This window comes from Thamnophis sirtalis, unplaced genomic scaffold (genome assembly GCF_051295495.1).
Source record: "Thamnophis sirtalis isolate CommonGarterSnake01/CBP01778 unplaced genomic scaffold, rThaSir2_p1.2 scaffold_6, whole genome shotgun sequence".
NCBI classification, from domain to species: Eukaryota; Metazoa; Chordata; class Lepidosauria; order Squamata; family Natricidae; genus Thamnophis; species Thamnophis sirtalis.
The window spans coordinates 22,931,384-22,953,703 of NW_028261386.1; the positions used below are offsets into that span (position 1 = coordinate 22,931,384).

Below are 22,320 nucleotides of genomic sequence, written 5' to 3' on the forward strand. Positions count from 1 at the left end.
AGTATCATGCTTGCTCTGTGAACACAAAACTGAGATGCAAGGATAACAAGAAGAGGAAGGACTGGTTTCGCACCTGTTCAGGATCCTATAGAGTCAGGAATGAGAAATGGAAAGGAAATTCCCTACTAAGTTCCAAAGTTTGCTTTCCACATGGGACTCAATGAACATCAGAAACTTCATTTCATTCTGCACCAGCAGTTATGAGAAAAAGAAGCCTATACCGTATTTTTTGGACTATGAGGCGCACCAGTGTATAAGATGCACCAAGATTTCAAAGAGGTAAGTAAAAAAAAAAAGGTTTTGCCTTCCCTCAGCCCCTAGCAGCACTGCATGCTTCAGCAGGGCTGAGGCAAGGCAAAAACGGGGGCGTTTTTGTCTTGCCCCAGCCCTGCTGAAGCCTGCAGAATGCTGCTGGGGGCTGAGGGAAGGCAAAAAACCCTGTTTTTGCAAAAAAAACAGCCCGTTTTTCGCAAAACTGGAGTACAGGGCGGGGCTTTAGGAGGCCAAAAATGGATGTATTTGGTGTATAAGATGCACCAACATTTCCATGTTCTTTTAGGCGGGGAAAAGGTGCATCTTATACTCTGAAAAATATGGTAGCCTTCCCTGAAATGGCAAAGAAAACAAGGGGTAAACTAGTGTTTCCCAACCTTAGCAACTTTAAGATATGTATGTGGACTTCATCTCCCAACATAGCTGATTGGGGACTTCTTCATATGAAGTTGTTAAGGTTGGAAACACTGGCTTAGGAGATTCAAACTATGGGGTTATACATGCTGATTACATGGGATGGAAAATTGATAAGAACAGGGCAGCACTGAGATATCTTCCAAGTGGATGATTTAGCCAAGCTAGGTTTGAATAGCTGGCATAGTTGGCGAAACCTTTTGACACTAAGTGCTGAAACTAGAGCGTGCACATGGGAGCACCAGAAACCGGAAGAGCAGCTTCTAGTGCGCATGTGCAGGAGCGCTGGAAACCAGAAGAACAGTTCCCCGGCATGCATAATCACATGGTCTTTGGGAAGACCAGCTGCTGGCATGCATGTTCGCACTATAACCTAAAAGAGCAATAGGCAACTGCTGGCATGCCTAGAGAGATGGCTCTGCGTGCCACTTCTGGCATGCATGCCATAGGTTCACCATAACGAGCATAGTTTTTTTAGCAACATGATACGGAGAGGCTTTTAACTGCCTGATATGTACCCTTCCAGATATAGATAAACTGCATAAATGTTTCTGTAGAGTTCCCTCATCTAAAAGGCATCTGCAGCGACTCCTGGTGTCCATAGTGTAGAAGTATTTGCATTTGATTCTTCCCAGCCAGCATTTTTTAAAAAAATTATTAGATTTTTATCCTGCCTTTATTACTTTATAACGTATTTCAAAAACTCCACTTTTGAAGCTCACTCAGCCACAGCCATTGCATAAGTGCATCTGCTCAATAAGTAGGATTAATTACAATATCCAGGGATTAACATTAACAAAACAAAACAAAAAATTAGGGAGTAGGCAATCTGGCATGGCAGCAAGACTTCTGCACCCTCCCTGAGTAAAGCATAAAAAGCCTTAGCAACTCTATTTATTTTATATCCTTTACCAAGGATTTGGTGCCTGGCTCTTATCAAAGCATTGCAAAATGTAAGGGTGAGAATATGGGACGTGGTGGCTCAGTGGCTAAGACACTGAGCTTGTCGATCAGAAAGGTCGGCAGTTCGGCGGTTCGAATCCCTAGCGCCCTGTAACGGAGTGAGCTCCCATTACTTGTCCCAGCTTCTGCCAATCTAGCAGTTCGAAAGGACGTAAAAATGCAAGTAGAAAAATAGGGTCCACCTTTGGTAGGAAGGTAACAGCGTTCTGTGCGCCTTTGGCATTTAGTCATGCCGGCCACATGACCACAGAGATGTCTTCGGACAGCGCTGGCTCTTCGTCTTTGAAACGGAGATGAGCACTGTCCTCTATAGTCGGGAGTGAGTAGCACATATGTGCAAGGGGAACCTTTATCTTTACCTAACAGTGAGAAAGAAATCTGGAGTTCAGCTGGTATAAAACAATATAAATTAGTAGTGAGGAAATTTGGTGAATACTTTCAGGAATAAAACCCTACCATCCCTCAAAATTGTTTGTTCCACTATCAGATAAAGGTAGTCCTAGACTTATGACCACAATTGAGCCCAAAATTTCCATTGCTAAGCAAGACAGTTGTTAAGTAAGTTTTGCCCCATTTTATGACCTTTCTTGCTGCAGTTGTTAAGCCAATTGCTGGTTTATTAAGCAAATCTGGCTTCCCCCATTGACTTTGCTTGTCAGAAGCTGGTTGGAAAGGTTATAGATGGTGGTCACACGACCCTGGGACAGTGCAACTGTCATAAGTACATGCCAATTGCCAAGTGTTTGAATTTTGACCACGGGAATGCTGCAACAGTCATAAGTGTAAGAAAACCGGTCATAAGTCCCTTTTTCTCAGGGCCATTGTAACTTTGAACAGTCATTAAACAAATCGTAAGTCGAGGACCACTTGTAGTTCACATCATAAACTTCTCTTGAGCCAAATTTGATTTCCTCTAGAACAGTGATGGCAAACCTTTTGGCACCAAATGCCCAAATCAGAACACACGTCCATGTGCGTGCATGTGCGTGCATGTGCGTGCATGTGCGTGCATGTGCATACATGTGCGTGTGCTGGAGCACCGGAAACCCAAACAGCTGGCCGGCACACACATGCCTGTTTTTTGGCCTGAAAAACAACCTGAAAATCTCTTGAAAGCAGCCCCCCAAAATGGCCCAGAAAACAGCCTGAAAAACAGCCTGTTTTTTGTCCATTTTCTGGTGCTCCAGCGCCCGTGAAGACCAGCTGGAGGGTGCGAATGTGCAAGCCACAAGCCAGAAGACCAGCTGGTGATGGCGTGCGTGCCCACGGAGAAGGCTCTGTGTGCCACCTGTGCCACGCGTGCCATAGGTTTGCCATCATGGCTCTAGAATGTTTGTGCCAATGGAATTGGCTGGTTTTGTACCAAGCCACCTCCAAAGCCCAGTCATGGGAGTAAATCTGAGAACCGAGCCCTCCTGCGGAAGGGGATAAATAAGGCTTAATGAGGTTTACTTATTCTCTTTCTTTCCTTGCAAATCTGCTGAGTAGGACAGATGGGGTTAATAGGCTTATGTTGCGTAGAAGAGGTTCAGCTGCACCCTCCCTCCCCATTCCCCCAGGGGATGGAGGGGGAAAGGGAAGAAGATTGTGATTCATTATTTCCCTTCAGATCTCATTTCACAATGACAGATACACCAATCCCAAAGCAGAAGATGAACCATTGATTCACCCTAGGGCAGGTTGAGACATCACATAGGGTTTGGATGTATGGTATACCCATATATTTTGAAACTTAATCTATGGTCTGAATGTGGGTGTCTCCAAGGCATAACTACGGTACTTCTGGTTTAATATGTTTTGCAAATAAGATCCACATAGAAAGGAACCATTCTTGGCGTGAAACAGGAAGCAGGATCAATCAAATTGTAAATTGCCTCAAAGTTAAAGCAAACATGGATGGGTGTATATATGCATGCAGGTTGCGCATGAGTGAAAAGAGGGTGCTTCAGATTAGATTCCTAAAGCAAAGAAGAGGGATTTTTTTCCCCAGACGGCTCCTGCAGACACCTGGACATGAACGTGCCTGTTTGATTGTGTGGCTGCAAGTCAGGAAAAACAAGGGCTCTCCTGCCTGGATTTGAAATCAGAAAAGGAGGAGACTGGGGAAGGGGAGGGTAAGGAGCTGAGAAAAATCTCCAGGTATGTTTGGAGATTAGCACAAAGGCGAGGAACTACTCTACCACTGAGCCAGGCTGAAGCTGAGGGACAAAAACTGTGATTGTCTTCAAGGCCATTCTAGTTCTTCCCAGTGGACAAGATTCAATTCCTGGCATGGGTCCACGGCATCGGTGAGCCTAGGAATATTTAATTCCACTTCTACAACATCGGTAAGTGCATCTCTCTCCTTGAACATGCAGGCGTTTACGCTCCTTATCAACTCTGAACTACAGGGAGGGCTTGAAATGGTGTTCTCTCCATTTCACCACAGCCTGGAAGTGAATGTGTAACTCACGTTTAAGGGGTTTGCTTTTTGCTGCAAAACCAACTTTTTGGAAAGAGGGTCGGGAATGCAATCTGCTGTATATTGGGTGTTGATGCGTGGAGGGCCTTGCAGGGACCCAGGCATCAATCTGGAGTGGCAGATTTTTCCGGTGCAGACAGATTCTCATGAATATTTATCCCAAATTGTCCACAATCACATTGGGCATGATTGTTTCACCTCACGAGGGTTGACATTCTGTAAGTGGGATGTTTTAGCAGTAGAAGATATCACAAGGCAATACCTTGATCGCTAAAGGGTAAATAAGCATGGCCGGCTATCAAAACAAAAGAGAACAAAACTAAAACAAAACTAGCTGTGACATTTCAGAAGTGCAATATTTAGCCAGAGTTTACTTCTTTCTCTGGACTTCACTTTGTTATTTCCTTTGGAAGAAGGTCATCAAAGGCTTGCAGTGCTTAATCATGTGTTTGTTACAAATATACAAGTTGAACTTGAAAGGAGGAAGAAGAATTCTGGGAGTTGAAATCCACGCATCTTAAAGTGGCCAAGTTTCAAAAACATTGCTCTAAGTTATTCACTAAGCTAGTTGGGGATGTTAGAGCTTGTGGCTCATTTATCAGAAAGGACTAGATTGGGGGAATAGGCTACCCCATGTGTGTGGGTGTGGGTGTGTAGGACTTTGTAAGGAACATCTGACAGATGGTGAGATTCCTGAAGTTTTATGTTGAGTCATTTTGCTTCCATTTCTCTAAATCTCACACTTTGAAAGAAATTTAGCAGCCAGTCAGTCCGGCTGTGTGCAAGCAAGTAACCACAGATTCTCATGATTATATCAGTCTTTCTGCCTTCAGTGCACATTTCTTATAGGGTAGCCTGGTTGAAAGAGTTTCTCAGGTAAGCTTTTGTAAGATGTTGCCAAAGCAATTAGGCAAGATGTTGAAGAAAGGTGAACATTATATAAAAAGATGCCTTTTGGAAAGTGAGGATTTGGTTTCGTGTGAGCCCAGTGGGCATATTTTTCATTGTGTAGCTTTTTCTCCTAGGCTAGGCAATGTCTTCCTAGTCAAAAAAAAAACCTCAGAAGTACATGTTTATCAAAATGGCTAAGATTTCTCCAAGTACCAGATAGAAATCAAGTGTGAATTATATTGTTTATTTATTGTCCACCCAATTCCAGTGAACTCTGGGCAGTGTACAAAACTAGGGGAAACATAAAAACAACTAAAAATGTTGAATTTCAGAGACAGCCCAAACTAAACTATCTATGAACAGCAAAGACAAACAAATAATGGCATCTTAAACAAACCGTAAACTTCAGTCATAGCCTGAGATCAAAGCCAGGTTTTCAAAGGTTTTCAGAATCCTCGGAGCTACGTACCATTTTTATCTCTGGAGGGGATGCTGTTCCACAGATTGGAGGCCACAACAGAGAAGGTGTGCTTTCTTGGTCCCATGAGAAGATAATGTTTAATAGAGGGAAACTCACTGGACTCACTGGAGAAGAGCCTAATGCTCTTGAGAGCAAAAGATTGAGGGCAAAAGAAGAATGGACTTACTTGGACTTAATCTTCGTAAATGTCAATGTCCATAAGGCAGTGACCGTTGCTTTGTGAAGGCCAGGGGCAGGACGTCACGGATTACAGCACGCCATTGATTCCGATTTAGGGCGGCTTGTTGGGCATCGGTTATCGAGAAATGGAGTGGTTGAAGATCGTGAGCCACTTGGGATATCCACGTTTTCTTTGGGGCATTTCGTGCGATTTTCCACCCATCCGGTCGCAGTGAGTTAATCGATCGGTAAGGTAATCGGCTATTGTCCATACGGCAAATGTGTCCAAACCAAAAGAAGAATGGGACGACAGAGAATGAGGTACCTGGATGGAGTCACTGAAACAGTCGGCGTTAGCTTAAATGGACTCCAGAGGATGGTAGAGGACAAGAAGGTCTGGAGGAACGTTGTCCATGGGGTTGTGATCAGAGGTGGGTTCCAGCTGGTACTAGTGCCAGTTTGTTCAGAAACATGATGCTCGTGACTTGATGTGCGTGCGCTTGATGCACGCTATGCACGTTTGATGCACACGATACACATTTGATGCAGCTATGCACATTTGATGAATGCTATGTGCTTGCACAGTATGAAAAAATAGCTTCTGCGCATGCGCAAAAGCAAAAAACAAGATGGCGGCACCTATGGCACTGCCGATAGAACCGGTTTGGAGGTGGCAGGCCAAGTTACTACCTACTCAGCCAAACCGGTCCGAACCGGTAGGAACCCACCTCTGGTCGATGGGTCAGACACAACTTTGCAACTAACAACAACAAGAGGGAAACTTCCACTCTATTGGAAGATACTGGCTGGGCAGAAACTATTGGAAATAAGCAGCCTCCCAGATATTCAGGCCCTATGCCATACCAAGCTTTATAGGCAATAATCAGCACCTTAACTGACTCTCAGAAGCCAACTGACAGCCAGTTTAGCTTACATAATAGCGGTAACACATATGCACACCGAGAGGTGCCTGTTACTGCCTGCACCTGTTGCATTCCAAGCCAGATGTAGCTTCTGGATAGTCTTCAAGGACACCTTCATGTACAACACATTGCAATCATCCAGTTACGAGGTGACCAGGGCATGAGTGATTGTCCGAAGGGTCTCCTTATTGAGGAAAGGGTGCAAATAGTGTACAAAATCAACCTGTGCAAAGGCCCCCCAAGGCCTTATGTTACCTGACATGACATGAGGTAAAACACACAAAAGGGCAGGGAGGAACATAGCCCTTGCTGAATAAGGTGTAAGACAGGAGGAGGCTTTAACCCTGCAGAACCTGGCCCTAAACCTCTCCCATTTCAATGTCAATATGTTACGTTGGGTTGTTGATCTTGTTTTACAGAAGTGAGGGTTGGTTACGGGATTCCGGTTTTTGGAAAGAAGAGTGACTTTTGAGCTCTGTTGATGACAAGCCTTTATATTAACTCACTGGCTGGCAGCCTTTTGCACAATGAGCCAAACCCAAAACTACTTGTAATGTGTATCAGAGGACTCCAGGATCCTTTCCTTAAAATGATTTTTTCTGCTTTGTCAACAGTATATTGTCCACCTGCTTCAGGGCCTTGTGTTCTCGCTTCCTTCAGCTCATGATCCCGATGGAGAGCAATGCTAAGAGGGGATTGGGAAACTTGAACGGCATGGAGGAATCACAAGCAGAGTCTGCAGGCTTAGAGAAGGTGAGCCAGTCCCCTTCCTGGATATTAACTAAGCACTTTGGACTCTGGCTCCTTTCCTTCCTCTGGCTCCAGCAATCTGCCATAAATGTTTCATCCTTATGCAGAGTGCAAAGTGCAGATTCTGTAACTTTTATGTTCTTGAGCAGGGGTGTCAAACTCAAAGCCTGCAGGCTGGATCTGCCCAAGAGGGTGCTTAGATCTGGCCCGCGGAGTCGCCATGGAAACAGTGGACCGTCCTACGGTGCCTCTGCCGGCAAAAACGGAGCTCACATCCCTCCCAGATTCCTCCGTTTTTTCTGGCAGAGGGCTGCAGGAGGCCATCGTGGCCGAAAACAGAGCTAGGGAGCCCGTTTTCGCTGGCAGAGCGCTTGGGACGCCACAAGTGCCCCTCTACATGAGTGACATCAAGCTGGCGACGCCAGAGTCGAGGTGGTGCAGTGGTTAAATGCAGCACTGCAGGCTGCTTCAGCTGACTGCAGTTCAGCAGTTCGGCTGTTCAAATCTCACCGACACAGGGTTGACTCAGCCTTCCATCCTTCCGAGGTGGGTGAAATGAGGACCCAGACTGTGGGGGCGATATGCTGACTCTGTAAACCGCTTAGAGAGGGCTGAAAGCCCTATGAAGCGGTATATAAGTCTAACTGCTATTGCTATTGCCCCCTAGCCACCCCCACCCCCCTATGTTGCAGAAAATGACAGGCTTTAGACTTCTCAGCCTACAGGAAAAGTTTATTTGGCAGCCAGGTTCAGAAAGTTAGCAAAATGGCTAACATTGCAAATTCTGAACAACCTCCATCATCAAAGCACGCGTTTTTATACATTCTCAAAAGCATTGCAACACGGAAATACTTAGCTCATTCCTTATTGGTTATTTTGGGGGAAAAGCCTTATAAGTAGATGAGGGTCTTACTTCTCCTTTTGTTACAGGTATGGACCACGTGTCATTAACAAACTTTATCTGAACCTTGTGGTTTGGACTTTTGACATAGGGACGTTGGCTAGAATATCTTGTGGTTAGAGGCTGATGACATTTCCTTTGAGCAAACTTCTAACTGTCCCTTTTATGCCACGTCTTCATTCTTATATTTTTAATCCATATTTTATTCTACTTTACCTCCATAGTCAAACACAAGCCTGATGCGGCCCTCAATGAAATCGAGTTTGACACCCCTGTTCTAGAGCAAAACAATGGCAAACCATTTACATTGCATTTATTCTTGCCAAAATGCGCTTATCCATTAATCCAGTTCTAAGACCATCTTAAATTGTGCATAGTACGGTGCTGTAGAGTGCTTTGCAGGCAATCTCCAAAACATGCTTTTAAGAATGCAGGAATGTGTGAACGTAGCACGCCTTGCAACAAACCGATTGCTGCTGGATGTCCTGAGGCACCATTTGGAGAACGAATCCAAAGCGCCGCAAAAGCCCTTAATCAGAATAAGCAGTAATGGAGGTGCCCTCAGATCAATTATGGAAAAGAGGCCGCTTCATGTCAGGCAAAACTAAACCACCTGGCATTGTATTGCAGGGACTCTGGTGGAAAAGGATCCTCTCCACCCTCTTTATCAATTGAATATCTCAGACAGAAGATGACACATATTGAATCTGGTCAGCTCTATACACAGAACAGACGCTGTGTTAGTAAACCATGGAATCCTTCTAAGCTCTTCCATAATTTCTACTAGTACATAATGAATCATAATTTTTGTTACTCCATTCTCCCTTGAGGGGCAGAAAGAAAACCTGTGGAAATATTACAACTGAATGGCATATGCTGCTGTTTGCCAGAAACTTCTGCTAGTTTAGACCCATGATGATGAACCTAAGGCACATGTGCCACAGGTGGCACGCAGAGCCATATTTGCTGGCATGCCAGAAGTCAGTTCTGGTGCACATGTGCGGGCCAGCCAGTTGATTTTCAGCCTTCTGGAGGGCCAGGCGAGGCCATTTTCGCCCTCCCCGGGCTTGAATAAAGCCTCCGGAGGTTGGGGAGGGTGAAAAATAGGCCCAACGTGCCAAACGGAAGTTTGTTCCCAAACTTCCTGTTGGCTTGTTGTGGCTGTTTTTACTCTCCCCAGCTTTCAGGAAAGCCTCCGGAGCCTGGGGAGGGGCCATGCGCGCATACACAGGTGGGTGGGAAGGATTGAATTGGTGTAGACACACATGCACATGTGCGCGCATGCGTGATAGCATGTGCACGCACAATTTTGGCATACAATAAGAAAAAGTTTTGCCATCACTGGTTTAGAGTTTACATGATATTGATTGTATTCTTTATTGTCCAGGATTTCACACTACTGTGAAATCTGCTGAATCTAGAAGATTTCTTAACAAATTGGTCACAAATTTGTCCTTTTTTGAGCAAAACTGGTGGAAGGCAATAGTGGTTGAATACTAGGCCGTATTAAATAAGTTTAGATTGAGTGCAAGCTTTGCTTTGCAACCGGTTATGGCATGAGAATAACCTTGATCAACCTGATAGAGGACTTTAGTTTAAAGATAGTGAGAATTCCTTTGATCTCCCAGGAGCAGCTTTGATGCTATCAACCTTGGCAACTAGCCAAACTAGTTTAGAAGATTGGAATCCAGAGCAATAAGGTTTTCCTCTCTTGACCTGAAGAATGCATTTTAGAAAGTAACAATAGGGATGGGAAATCTGAGCTTGAATGCCATCTTCTCCCTGCTCCCTCTCTCTCTATTACTTCTAAGTCAATGGGTCCCCAAACTTGGCAACTTTAAGACTTGTGGACTTCAACTCCCAGAATTCTCCAGCCAGCTGGCTGGAGAATTCTGGGAATTGAAGTTGTCAAGTCTTAAAGTTGCCAAGTTTGAAGACCTCTGCTCTAAGTGGTTGAGTGCTCCAATACATTGAGTGCTCCAACTACTTGGATCAAGATATGATTGTCCAACCAGTTCTGGCTTGTTATACTCCCCAAAGGAGAGTATTCAGCTTGAGAATGTTTGCTGAACCAACATTTTCAGACATCTTAATGACATCATTCAGTTATTTATTTATTTATTTCTCATATTTTCTCAGTGATTCTGGGTGGTGTTAGCCAAAGGTTTTGGGGCAGAAGTAACCTAGTCACAGTTACTATGTTCTGGTAACAGATTATTGATATCATTCTCCAGAACTACCTGGAAGCTTCAGTTAGTGTAGAATTTTGCAGAAAACAAATTTTCTGGGGTTCTTAGTTGATGATACTTCAGTTTAAAATATCTTTATACAACTGGTGTCAAGTTAAAGCATTTATTTGCCTAATCTCTCATTGTATTGGATTAATTTAACTTTTACACTGTGTTCCTTCAACATACTTAAATCAAATTGGCTAAACCTATTAAGACAAGTCTTAAGTCACTTTTTTCAAGGCTATTGTAAGTTTGAACTGTCATAAATGAAGGGTCATAAGTTGAGGACTACCTGCATAGAGTCTATCTTCCCTTAAGCATTAGAACAGGGGTGTCAAACTGACGGCCTGTGGGCCGGATGTGTCACATGCAGGCCACGCCCACACCAGCTCCGCCAATGTGGAAAACGTTGCAATACGTCATGTGACAGCAACATGACACTGCGAGTTTGACACCCGTGCCATAGAATAACATATTGCTACTTCATATTCCAGTAATAATAATGTTATACCTGTCTTCTGGTGGTCTATATAATTTGACATTATTATTACAGTAAACTCTTTCTTTGGAGGTACATTGTGGTTCCGGTGTAGAATATTGTCTGCTTATTTTGTGGGAGGGTGGAGTGCAATTCAATACTTTTTCTGCATTTGCTTTTGTTCTTAAGCATATATTGCTGCCCTGAGAACCTTCCACTGAAGTCCAATTTGCAAATGTACTGAATAAACAGGAAAAAGAAATATCCTGTTTGTTTAATCAACATAGCTCCATTCGTTATATTTCTGTTATTGGCACAGAATTAAGAAAGTGATTGAGATTCAAAAAGCAAAACTTCCTTTCATTGCGATCAGTCCTCGACTTAGTACAGTTGGATCCAGAATTTCTGTTGCTGAGCAAGTCAGTTGTTAAGTGAGTCACTCTCCATTTTATGATCTTTTGTTTTGTTTTGCCATGGCTGCTAAGTGGGCCATTGCTGTGGTTAAGAGGAACACATGGTCATATCAAATCTGGATTTCCCTGCTAATGTTGCTCGTCAGAAGCCAGCTGAGGTTGCAAATGGCCATCCGATCCATTTAATATACAATACATATCATGACCTCAGGATTGGCAACTGCTGTAAATAAATGCCCATTGCCTAATGTCTGGCTTCTGATTGCATGACCGTGAAGATGCTGCGACGGTCCTAAGTGCGAGGACCAGTTGTAAGTCACTTTTTTCAGTGCCATTGTAAGTCCAAGCAGGGGTGGGTTCTGGCAGTCGCTACTGCCAATTTGCTCATGGCTGCACCAAGCGCATGCACCCTTGATGTGAGCTGCACACGCACTTGATAAGTGCTACATGGGCATGCATGCTTAATGCATGATGCACACATGCGCAGTGCAATAAAAATTGCTCTGCACATGCGCAGAAGCAAAAAACAAAGGAGAACCAGTTCAGGGGCATGGCAGGCCTGGGTCACTGCCAGTTCCAGTGACCCAGGCCACCAAACCACTACCGGCTCGGCAGAACCGGTCCAAACCGGTAGGAACCCACCACTGGTTGTAAGTTGAGCACTCAGTGTATACTGTTGAGAGTTGATGTGATGCACAAAAGGTAAAATAAATCAATGAAAATATCAGCTTGGCTCCTTACAGGGTTCAAAGGAGGAGGAAGCAAGGCGGCCGGTGGCACAGTGGACAGCAGCCGAAGTGTGTGCCTGGCTAAGAGGAAAAACCTTGGGAACTCCAGGCAGCCCACTGCTGGAGGCAGCCAATAGCCATGCCATCTCTGGCAAAGCTCTCTTGCGCCTCTCCGAGGAAACCCTGGAGCGCATGGGCATCGCGCCAAAGAGCCTGCGGGAGGAGCTATTGCAGGAGATTCTCCTTCTGCGCATCCAGCAAGAAATGGAAGATTTGCTGGACATTTCAGATGGTGAGTGATGGTATCTGCTTAAAGCTATCTACAGAAAATGCTGTAGTGGCACTGGGTGGAATCAGAATTTGCGGAGAAAAGGAGGTGGGAGGCAGGATATGTAATCGCTCTATAGAGCAGGAGTGTCAAACTCGATTTCATTGAGGGCCTCATCAGGGCCTTCAGGAGGCTGAGGGGGCATGGCCAGGATGGGCATTGTCAGGTCAACATCCTGCAGAGGGCTGCAGGAGGCCATCACAGCTGAAAATGGAGCCCAGGAAGGCTGTGCGCAGCCCTCCGTTTTTGCTGGCAAAGGCACGGTGGGCTGGTCCTTCACTGTTTCTAGAGTGGCCCCAGGGCCAGATCTAAGCCACATCTGGCCTGCGGGTCTTGAGTTTGGCACCCGTGCTATAGAGCATGCACAACACACCCGCACATTCTTCTTGCATGGGTGCTTCATTCTTAAATGTCTGTGTCAGGAATACAATCAACAGCTCCAAGAATAGACTAACATTTTTGGCGATCTCAGCTGTCCTGCGAAGTTGCTCATCTTGCCACCTAGCACCATACCGGTAGTTGTTGACTTACAGCAGTTCATTTAGTGAAGTTACAACGGCACTGAAAAGAGGGACTTATGACTGTTTTTCATAGTTATGACCATTGCAGCATCCCCATGATCATGTGATCAACATTCAGATGCTTGGCAACTGGTTCATTCTTATGGCCGTTGTAGCGTCCTTGGGTCAGGTGCTTCACTTTTGCAACCTTCTGGTAAGCAAAGTCAATGGGGAAGCCAAATTCATTTAACAACCAGATTACTAATTTATCACTATAGTGGTTCACTTAACTCCTGGCAAGAAATGCCATAAAATGGAGCAAAACTCAACAAATCCTCACCCAACGGCAGAAATTTTGGGCTCAATTGTGGTCGTAAGCCGAGGACTATCTGTATTGTCTATATCAGTGGTCCCCAACCCCCGGTCCGCGGACCGGTGCCGGGCCGTGGAGTACCTGGCACCGGGCCGCGCAGCGGCCGGGGGCCATGCAACGGCCGACTCTTCACTCATGCAGCGCCGTCGCCGGAGGGGGGGAGTTGCGCGGAAGCACAGGAGCAAGTGAGGCGAGGAGGAAGAATCCCCCGCTACTACACCACCTCCGCCCCCTCCCCGAGTCAGCCGTCCCCTCAGTGAACGCCTCCGCCTCTTTCTCCTTTCTCGCCTCAGTCGGCTCGCCTGGAAGCGAGGCGAGGAGGGGGCGGACCATGCGCTGGAAGCGGAGCCCTTGGAGGCCGCTCTCTTCTTTTTCTCGCTTCCCCGCCCGGCCTTGGCTTGTGAGAAGGAACGGCGGGAGAGGTAGAGAAAGAGAGAGAACATCGGGCAGCCGAGGGCAGGGGGGGTCTTTTGAGGGGAGATGGGGGTGCGCGATTTTGGCGCGCGTGCGCCCTCCGCGGGCGTGGGTGGGGGGCTGAGAGGAGTCTAACGGTAGCGCAGGAAAGGGGAGGGTATGAGCGCTGCCTGAGGTGGTGAGGGGCAGTCGCCAGATTCAGGCCGCCGCTGCCGCTATTGCAGCGCACGGTGGAAAAGCGGCGGTCTTGCCCACCCCTTCCCTGCCTCCCGCCCGCTCCAGTTGCCGCAGCCAGGGGTGGGGGCTCGGTGCCTGAAGTCTCTTGCCTCTCTTCCAAAATTTCGCCAACCGGCATCGGTGAAGCGCGCTCTTTCTCTTCCTCACAAAACACATTTCCTTTCCCCCCACGCGTAGTTATTGGCGATATGGACTCTTGGACTCTTACCCAGCCAGATCAGTATCAAACATTTCCCTGACCTCAGCAGAAGCGAGGTTTTTTCTTCTCCTTTCTCTCCTTAATACTGTATTCTTTTTACATTGCTATCCTCTGGCTTATTTAATTTTGCCCTTGCTCTTTTTATCTTTGACCTTGATTAATTCAGCTGTTTATTCCTTAAAATCTACATACAAAATGGAAGGTGGGATATGATTCAGGTGTTGAATTGGGAAGGTGGATTTAAAACAATGCCTGCCCACCCCTGCGCGCGCTCAGCGGGCCACGGTAAAATTATCAAAGGCTGACTGGTCCGCGGCGATAAAAAGGTTGGGGACCACTGGTCTATATTAACTGGCAGCAGTTTCCCAACTAGTCTTTCCCTCCTCTACCTGGAAAGATTGAAGATAAAATTGTGGACTTTCTTCATGCAAAACAGAGATTTTACAACTGAATTACAGCTTTCTTCATCTCAAAAACACTAAATAATCAACGACGAGTAGCAATGGAACTGGAGAAATGTGTTTTGCAGTGAGGATGAGGCCCATGTAGCCAAGGTTGGGAACTCAAAATTTTTTTTTATGCTGCTGGATCAGCAACTTTTCATCAGCTAACAAAGCTTGCATTACTTAATTCAACTACCGCACAAATGCTCTATTGTGTTAGTATGTTTTATGAGCCAGGCCATCACATGATTTGGAGGCAAACAGAGGCATTTTGTTAACTAAAACTTAGATTTAATTGCATTGCATGAGTCTATGTTAAGAGTCAAACCAAGGATAACCCAATTCCCATTTCAGCATCTTGGCATGCATGTGTTCAGATATACCAGAGGTGTCAAACTCAATTTGAGGGCCGCATCAGGGTTGTGTTTGACCTCCGGGGTGTGTGTGTGTGTGTGGCCAGGATGGGTGTGGCCAGTTCATTGTCACTCATGTTGGGGGTGCCTGGGGTGGCTTGAGCGCTCCGTCAGTGAAAATGGGCTCCCAACCTCCGTTTCAGCTGTAATGGCCTCTTGCAACCCTCTGCCAGTGAGCTTGGGAGAGCTGCGTGGGGTCCTTCCAATCTCCATTTTCTCTGGCAGAGGCATCACAGGCCGGTCTTTCGCTGTTCCCAGGGCAGCCCCACAGGCCAAAACTATGCATCTTGTGGGCTGGATCTGGCCTGTGGGCCTTGAATTTGACACCGAGATAAACAGTTATGAGATTGTTTTCAGTTGTTGCCACTGTCTGGCATTGGTCTCCTTTAATTGTTCATTTCTACCTCTCCTTTTCTCACACAGAATAACCCAGGAAAACTAGCAGGTTAAAACCACAACAAGCAGCCATCTTGAAGCATCCTCTAGAATTGGTTATTGGTGTCAGCTACGTGTCCAGTTGCATTGTGGACCACTGAATTGGAGAACGAAAACCAGCCATTTGGGACTGGAACTCAATTCTTCATGTCCAGTGCAAGTTCTTTTGTGGAAAAGTATGGACTTGGAAAAGGAGGCCTTTCTGTTATTATTACCCCAAATGGAAAGACCTGCTGAGAGCTGTTGAAAATGCACTTCCACACTGGGCTATTCTGCATCAATGAATTGGGGAATTAAATCCTTGGAGCATGATCCTTCCAGTCATCTTAAGAACAAACCTATTCACATCATCTAATATCAGAGACAGACAACCTGGTGCCTGCTAGATATTTTGGGCAACTCCCCAATGCCTTGATTGTTCCATGTCTAGGCCTGATGGAAACTGAAGTCCAAAATATCTGCAGAGAACCAGGCTTCCTATTTATTAAACAATGGTAATGCTCTGGATTCAGGCAACCACAGCATTTGTAATTGCGTCATATTTAATCCTTGTCTCTTTTCAGACTAATATTTATATCGTTGCTAGGATAGGCATTGTTTTTCCCCGCTCCAAGTTCTGCTCCAAATAAATTGGACAACCATTTGTTTGGGATGGTATAAGAACTCGTGCCTTGAATAGAGGGTTGGACTAGAAGACCTCCAAGGTCTTTTCAGTCACATGATTCTATGATTCTGTGAAATTCCTTTCTGTTCCTTGGCCTCCTGAAAGTCAAATCCCTCTCTTCCACCTCTTCCCGGCAACCTTTGGAAAGAACCTGTAGCTTTCCAGTTAGGAGAAAAAGTATTGTATCAGCATTTATTTTTCACTTCCACACATTTTAATACTCTCGCTATTCTTACCTAGGCTTCCCCAAAAAATGAAGCAGACTCCTTGTCCCAATAAAAACTGCTTTTTATTATGTTATTGTGAATTCCTCTTATTCACATCCAGCAAAGTCTTTCAAGGGTGAACTTACAGTCATAGACCTTATCTGCCTTGGAGAGCTGCCATGTCGATATCTTCAAAACTTGGCAAGGAGACATGGAGAGTCACGAACCAATTACTGTATTTCTCGGAGTATAAGACTCACCTTTTTTCCTCAAAAAAGAGGCTGAAAATCTGGATTCATCTTATACACCGAATACAGCATTTTTTTGCCTCCTGAAGCCCCGCCCCTTCACCAAAATGGTAGTGCATATCCTTATAGAGGCTTTCAGAAACTCCAGCAGCACTCTATATAAGCCTCCATAAGGCCATCCATGCAATTTATTTGACACAAAATGGGCCCATTTTCACGAAAAATGGGCTTTTGCTCATTTTTGGCCCTCCCACTCCCCCCGGGAGCACTCTGCAAGCCCCCCCCCCCCCAAAGGCTATTCATGCCTTTTTTGGGGGGAAAAAAATGGGCCCGTTTTTATGAGGTTTGCAGAGTGCAAAAACTTTTTTTTTCCTTTTGGAAAGCTCTTTAATTGATTGATGAGAATTACATTGATCAAGTGCTGTGCCAGCAGAAACACCTATCTACTGTATTTCTCTCTATCTCTATTTCTCTCTACCCCATTACCTAGCTACCTACCTACGCACACTCTCTCCCTACCTACCTACTGTATTTCTCTCTCTATCCCTTTATCTAACTACCTACTCTCTCTCTCTCCCTGTCTACTGTATTTCTCTCTATCTCTATTTCTCTCTATCCCTCTCCCTACCTACCTACTGTATTTCTCTCCTTCTATTCCTCTCTATCCCTTTATCTACCTACCCACCTACCTACCTACCTACCTACCTACCTACCTACCTACCTACCTACTCTCTCTCTCTGTCCCTACCTACCTACTGCATTTCTCTCTCTTTCTCTTCCTCTCTATCCCTCTATCTACCTACCTACTTTTTTTTAAATTTACCTCTTCAAAACTTTGGTGCGTCTTATACTTCGAAAGATACGGTAAGCGAACTAATTGTCTCCTGCAAACTCCACTCCTCTTTCACTCCCCTTTTATTCCCTATGGGGGGTGGCTATTCACCATCTACCTGTTGCCTTACTCCCAATTTGACCCTTGTTCCCTTCGCCTGGCAACTCTGCGCATGCGCACACTGGGAACAGGCTCCAGCTGTTCGTCTGCTTCAATGATTTCTGACTCTGAAGGCAGCCGATAACTCTCAGACAGCCCTGCCCCCCCCCCCAACTCCAACACAGAGCCCTCATCAGAGCCTTCTCCAGACTCCAGGACTGGTCCATGTTCCTCTCCAACCTCCTCACTGTCCAAATCTGGCGGGCCCTGGCCCAGGAAAACTCTGTTATGACCCTCTTGTGTCTAGTACTTGTTTTTAACAGACACAACTCAAGATTTGATACATGACAGCCCTCCAAAACTTTCATTTCCGGAATGAAACAAGCACCCAAGAAGATGAGATATTAAAAAGCTTGGAAAAAATTTATTGAAGTTTTATGTCATAATAGGCTTTTTGAAGTTTTTTTTAAATACAATAAATATTTATCAGTAATAATAGCATTTAATGGATCAGAATTCAAATCCATTGCCAGACTGTCAATCTCCCACAATACATTAAGACAGACATGAATCTTGATGAAAGGTGACAGACTGCGGAGCAACCCACAATGACATTATATAGTTTCTTATCGAAAGTATTTTTCCCCCCACTAGCAACAATAGTAATCTGTACAGTCAGTTTTGCTTTGACACAGCTTGTGCTGCCCAGAATCTGCTGGACCTAATGCTTCAAAGAATACAAGCCAGAAGTTGCCTTGCCCAAGAAGGGTAGGAAACGGTTCCTGGCAGTCAGCACCTATGAAGACCAAGGCACACACCCTCTTCCCCGAAAGAGACCCAGTTATCATTTTCCCCTTCTGGAGAAAAAAAGCGGGAAAAAGTAAAGCTATCTCTTCCATGTTCTGCCCCTCTCCCCAGGTATGGTATCTTACAAAGAACTAATGATTTCATATTTTTACTTGACAGCCAGTGGCTTTCTGAAAACACCAAAGGTTAATCACAGAGTTAATCAAAAACCAATTGGTCTAATATTTATGTTTATTCTTGCTTCCAAACAGAACCTACTCTGAAAAGGGCACTTACCTTGCCTGCATTCCAGAGTCAACTTAAATGTGGAGAATGGATTCCTACCTACTCTGGCTTTCTTTTGAACTGAGAAACAAGTTCAATGGGTATTGATTGGGGAGATCTGGAATACCATCGCTATTAAACTGTATGTTTTAGGATTACGTTTCAAGCAAAAATGGCACAGGGAGGGGTGGGATGGGGGACACTCATCTTCATTGAATCTGTGGGTAGATGCCAGTCTTCATGAAATATTTTTAGCCAACATACTCTTTCCTGAAAATCACGGAGGAGAATAGTCAACAATCTATGTAAGATTTAAACCCTTGAATGATTTACTACTGCAAGTCAAAATGAACACAGCCCCAATGCATAATTTTTATTGGACTTACACCAACCACAAATCATCAGGGTTCTAGCTAGCTAGCATTCCACAGGTTTTCTTGCTGTTCATGCCTAGTTCTGAACTGCTATATTCTAATATATGAGGGCTATTCAAACGGTTTCTGGGCCCAGCCCTTACAATATCTGCTTCTCTATGCAACCCACGTTTTGGATTCAGCTTTGCTAGCGGAAGCTGAATCTTGCTGGACTGTGGAGGGACTGGAAAAGAGCTACGTGGCATCAGGCCCCTAGAGTTGCTTTGCCCAGGAATCATCCTCTGTATCTCCAAGGTTTGCTTCAAGGGCCAAAGCACAGATACCTAGACAACAGTCAACCAAGGCAGAACAAACATCTGTTTTTTGGAACATAAAATGGAATAATTATTTGAAATGGCAAAAAAAGGATGTAAGGGGAATGGCACGCTATTGAAGAACCGGTTACAACTGCCCCCATCACATTCTATGCCATCTCCCATTCACTGAGGTAATCTAGAAAGCAAGATGAGGTTAGGTTCAAGGAGAACTTGAAGCCAGTGGTTACACCCACCTCTTGAAGTGACAAAATGTCCACCACTTCAATACTCAGTACCTTTATTTTCAGAACAGTAGAGATGAACCCAAACAGGGGGTTTAAAACCCCACCAATGGTGCATTTGACTCTCACCGAACTTGCAATCAGTTTTAAATCAATAATAAAATAAAGAAAAACCCACAAATCTATTTTCCTGCTTAAAGGTGCTACTCCTTTAACTCGGACACTTAAAGAATGTGTGTTTTTTTTTAAAGACAGCTGACTTTTCCCTCAACTTGAGGAGAGTCATTTAAGGCACCAAATTCCTTATTGAGAAGCCCTGATAGGTAGGAAAGAAGAATCACATTTTTTTCCATTGAAGACAGACAGGCAAATCTGCCTCATATAACATGCCAGCAAGCTCATGCAAAAGCAAATGTTAGCCAGAAGCTGCGATGGCACTATTCTTGATCATCACAAGTGTAGATGTTCCTATATAATATGCATGCTTCTAGGCAGAATCTAATGAGATCGTTTGCTAGCTTACATTAAGCCTACATACGTATAAGGAACCCTGCTTCCCAAGAATATTGGCTCCTGTGGATAGCCTCCCTTTCTGTCTAAAGGATTCTTATGCCACAGTAGCCCATGCAAAACTATACCATTGATCTGACAACCCCTTTATTTCCAAGACAAACACTATTATCCCAAAGAAAGAGACCAAAGACCAAATGTTCCTACAATGATTCATTGCTTAACTGTAAAGGCAGAGCCTTCTATGAACTGACCACCTTCTTAAAAACAGAAAATGGTTCCAAGAGATTATAATTACATGCCCTGTTTCTTACTGCTGCTTATGATTCACAACTGATTTATTTTATTCTAACTATTGCAACGTCAAATATTCAAGCAAGTTCTATTCTTCTTTACACCCAAGTTTTACTCCATGTGCAGTGCTTTGATACGAATAAAAAGCCCCCCTACCCCCATTTCAAGTTTTGCTTCATAGCAATGGAATATAAGGAAACAAAAAAAAAAAGTCAGAATTGTTTGCCCTCCATGCCTAGAAATTTCTTTTTCCTGCCAATAATGAGAATAGGGGCTTTCCTCGTTCATTGCCATACCAGACGTAGCATTTGGGGTAAGACTTGAGAATCAGAAAAATAAAACTATTTACAGAAAAGAAGGGGTAGGAATGAAGGCAAGAATTAGTTCTAGGATTTTACACTGCGTACATTTTGTTTTTTTGACATAATGCTTCATGTTTACAAAAGAAAAGATAAATAATAATTTCACAACTCAATGTTTTCTACGGAATGGAAAGTGTCATCCACAAAAAGAAAATGAAACAAGTGGACCTCCTTATCAAACCATTCATAAAGTTGCCTCTGCCATTAATTACATAGGGAAAGAAAATTCTGTGCTCCCTTTCTTCCGGGTGCAACCTTTCCAAAAAAAAATAAATGGGTTTAGGATGCACTCTTCATTTAAGCACACATACATAAACAAAAAAAAATCTTCTTCAAATAAAGTACAAACAGAAGAGAAAAATCAGTGCTGGGTCTTCACCATCACTCAATTGTTCAAGATTCCCAACCAGATAATAAACAGAAACAAACCATTTCTAAAACCGAACGTGGGGATCAAAATCACTTGCACTTCTTCTTTTCCATTAATTGTACCCAAGAAAAGCAGTATCACTCGGAAAGAGTATGCATCATACCTAATAAACAATTCTGATGCAAGCCTACCTTATCTCATAAGATGGTAATGTTGTTTATCACAATCTTTACTTTCTCCTATGATAAACAAGAAGAATGTCTGTTACTCAGTCCTCCCCAATGCTTGAAATAACAGCATTTGCTGTGGCCCCACTCTCTCTTCGCATGCATGAGCCGCAATTTGGAGGGAGAGGATAAAAAAAAGGCATTTGGAAAAATGTAACTGACTATTCATGGCTTAATGAAGTTGTGACCTCCGAGCTCTTTAGAAGAATCAATTGTTTCTTTTTTTTTAAGCCCCTCTTGTATAACCCTCTTGGATCTCTGATTTTAGGATGTGGGAGAGTTTGCAATAATGTACTTCAGTTCCCAAGGGTCCATTTCTGGGCCCCTCGTTCTCAGCATAGCCACGATGACGTTTCTGTGGCAATCTTACAGTTCTGAAGCCACCGTCCATGCCTTTGTGCCTGATGATCTTTCTTTGAAGATTCCATGAGGTCCTCTCCTGATCATGTAGTTTTACTGTCTGCACATTTCTGGAAGGTGGCATGAAGCAGCAGGGGAGGAGACATGAACAACAGGGCTCTCTGGTTTCTGGGTCCTACATGTCCTTTGCCCATAAAGCATCCAAAGCAGGTTAAATCTAGTTCCATGGTGATGGTTGAAGTATATTTACACAGGCTACCAAATTTACAGTGCCTCTGAAGACCGCAGGCTGACATTTTCCTCCGATGATACCTTTACAATGCCTAGTCAATCAGAGCTGGGCTTTTGTAAAGAAAAGATTCTGATGTTGAAGTGTTTACTAAGCTGCCTCACCTAAATGGAAACAGAAGAGAGCAAATGAAGTTAAACCTGAAAACAAGGCTGGGCATACAGAAACTCCCCACCCCCCTTCTGTGCATTCACATTTTTTGTCTGGAGCAGAATTTAGAGTAACTTTATCGTCACTTGGAAAATACACCAATCAGCATACATTAAAATGAAATTTTGTTGCATATAGCTTGCAAGGGGACACCACCTCCAATATACACTACATAAACATAACAAAATAAATAAATTATGCATACACCCATATACAGTGTGTGTGTGTGTGTGTGTGTGTGTGTGTGTGTGTGCATGAGAGAGAGAGAGTGCGCGCGGACAGACAGACATAGATAGATGGATGGATGGATGGATATTT

At 44.3% G+C, this 22,320-nt stretch overlaps 2 protein-coding genes across 3 annotated transcripts in view; one reads left to right on the forward strand and one right to left on the reverse strand.

The window, feature by feature from the left end:
• The first annotated feature begins 3,592 nt into the window (after positions 1-3,592).
• Positions 3,593-16,393, forward strand: LOC106541763 (sterile alpha motif domain-containing protein 12). 2 transcript variants are annotated; one of them, XM_014057295.2, is made up of 4 exons: positions 3,593-3,977; positions 7,226-7,318; positions 12,082-12,358; positions 15,397-16,393. In XM_014057295.2, the coding sequence occupies exons 2-4, from the start codon at positions 7,229-7,231 to the stop codon at positions 15,399-15,401; spliced, it is 372 nt and encodes a 123-aa protein (XP_013912770.2). In that variant the 5' UTR covers positions 3,593-3,977; positions 7,226-7,228; the 3' UTR covers positions 15,402-16,393. The 2 variants fall into 2 exon arrangements, with proteins under 2 accessions (XP_013912770.2, XP_013912769.2); XM_014057294.2 differs by having other exon boundaries at positions 7,180-7,318; positions 15,397-16,381.
• A 1,461-nt stretch (positions 16,394-17,854) lies between these two features.
• SELENOI (selenoprotein I) overlaps positions 17,855-22,320 on the reverse strand; it is a 43,828-nt gene continuing 39,362 nt past the window's right edge. Inside the window, exon 10 of the mRNA XM_087717404.1 lies at positions 17,855-21,956. Within this exon, the coding sequence (XP_087573530.1) occupies positions 21,828-21,956 (129 nt within the window). The 3' untranslated portion in view covers positions 17,855-21,827. The remainder of the gene's footprint in view (positions 21,957-22,320) is intronic.

Coding starts and splice junctions, on each gene's coding strand:
- LOC106541763 (XM_014057295.2), top strand. CDS start 7,229: ATGATCCCGATGGAGAGCAATGCTAAGAGGGGATTGGGAAACTTGAAC. Junction 7,319..12,081: donor AGTCTGCAGGCTTAGAGAAG/GTGAGCCAGTCC, acceptor GGCTCCTTACAG/GGTTCAAAGGAGGAGGAAGC.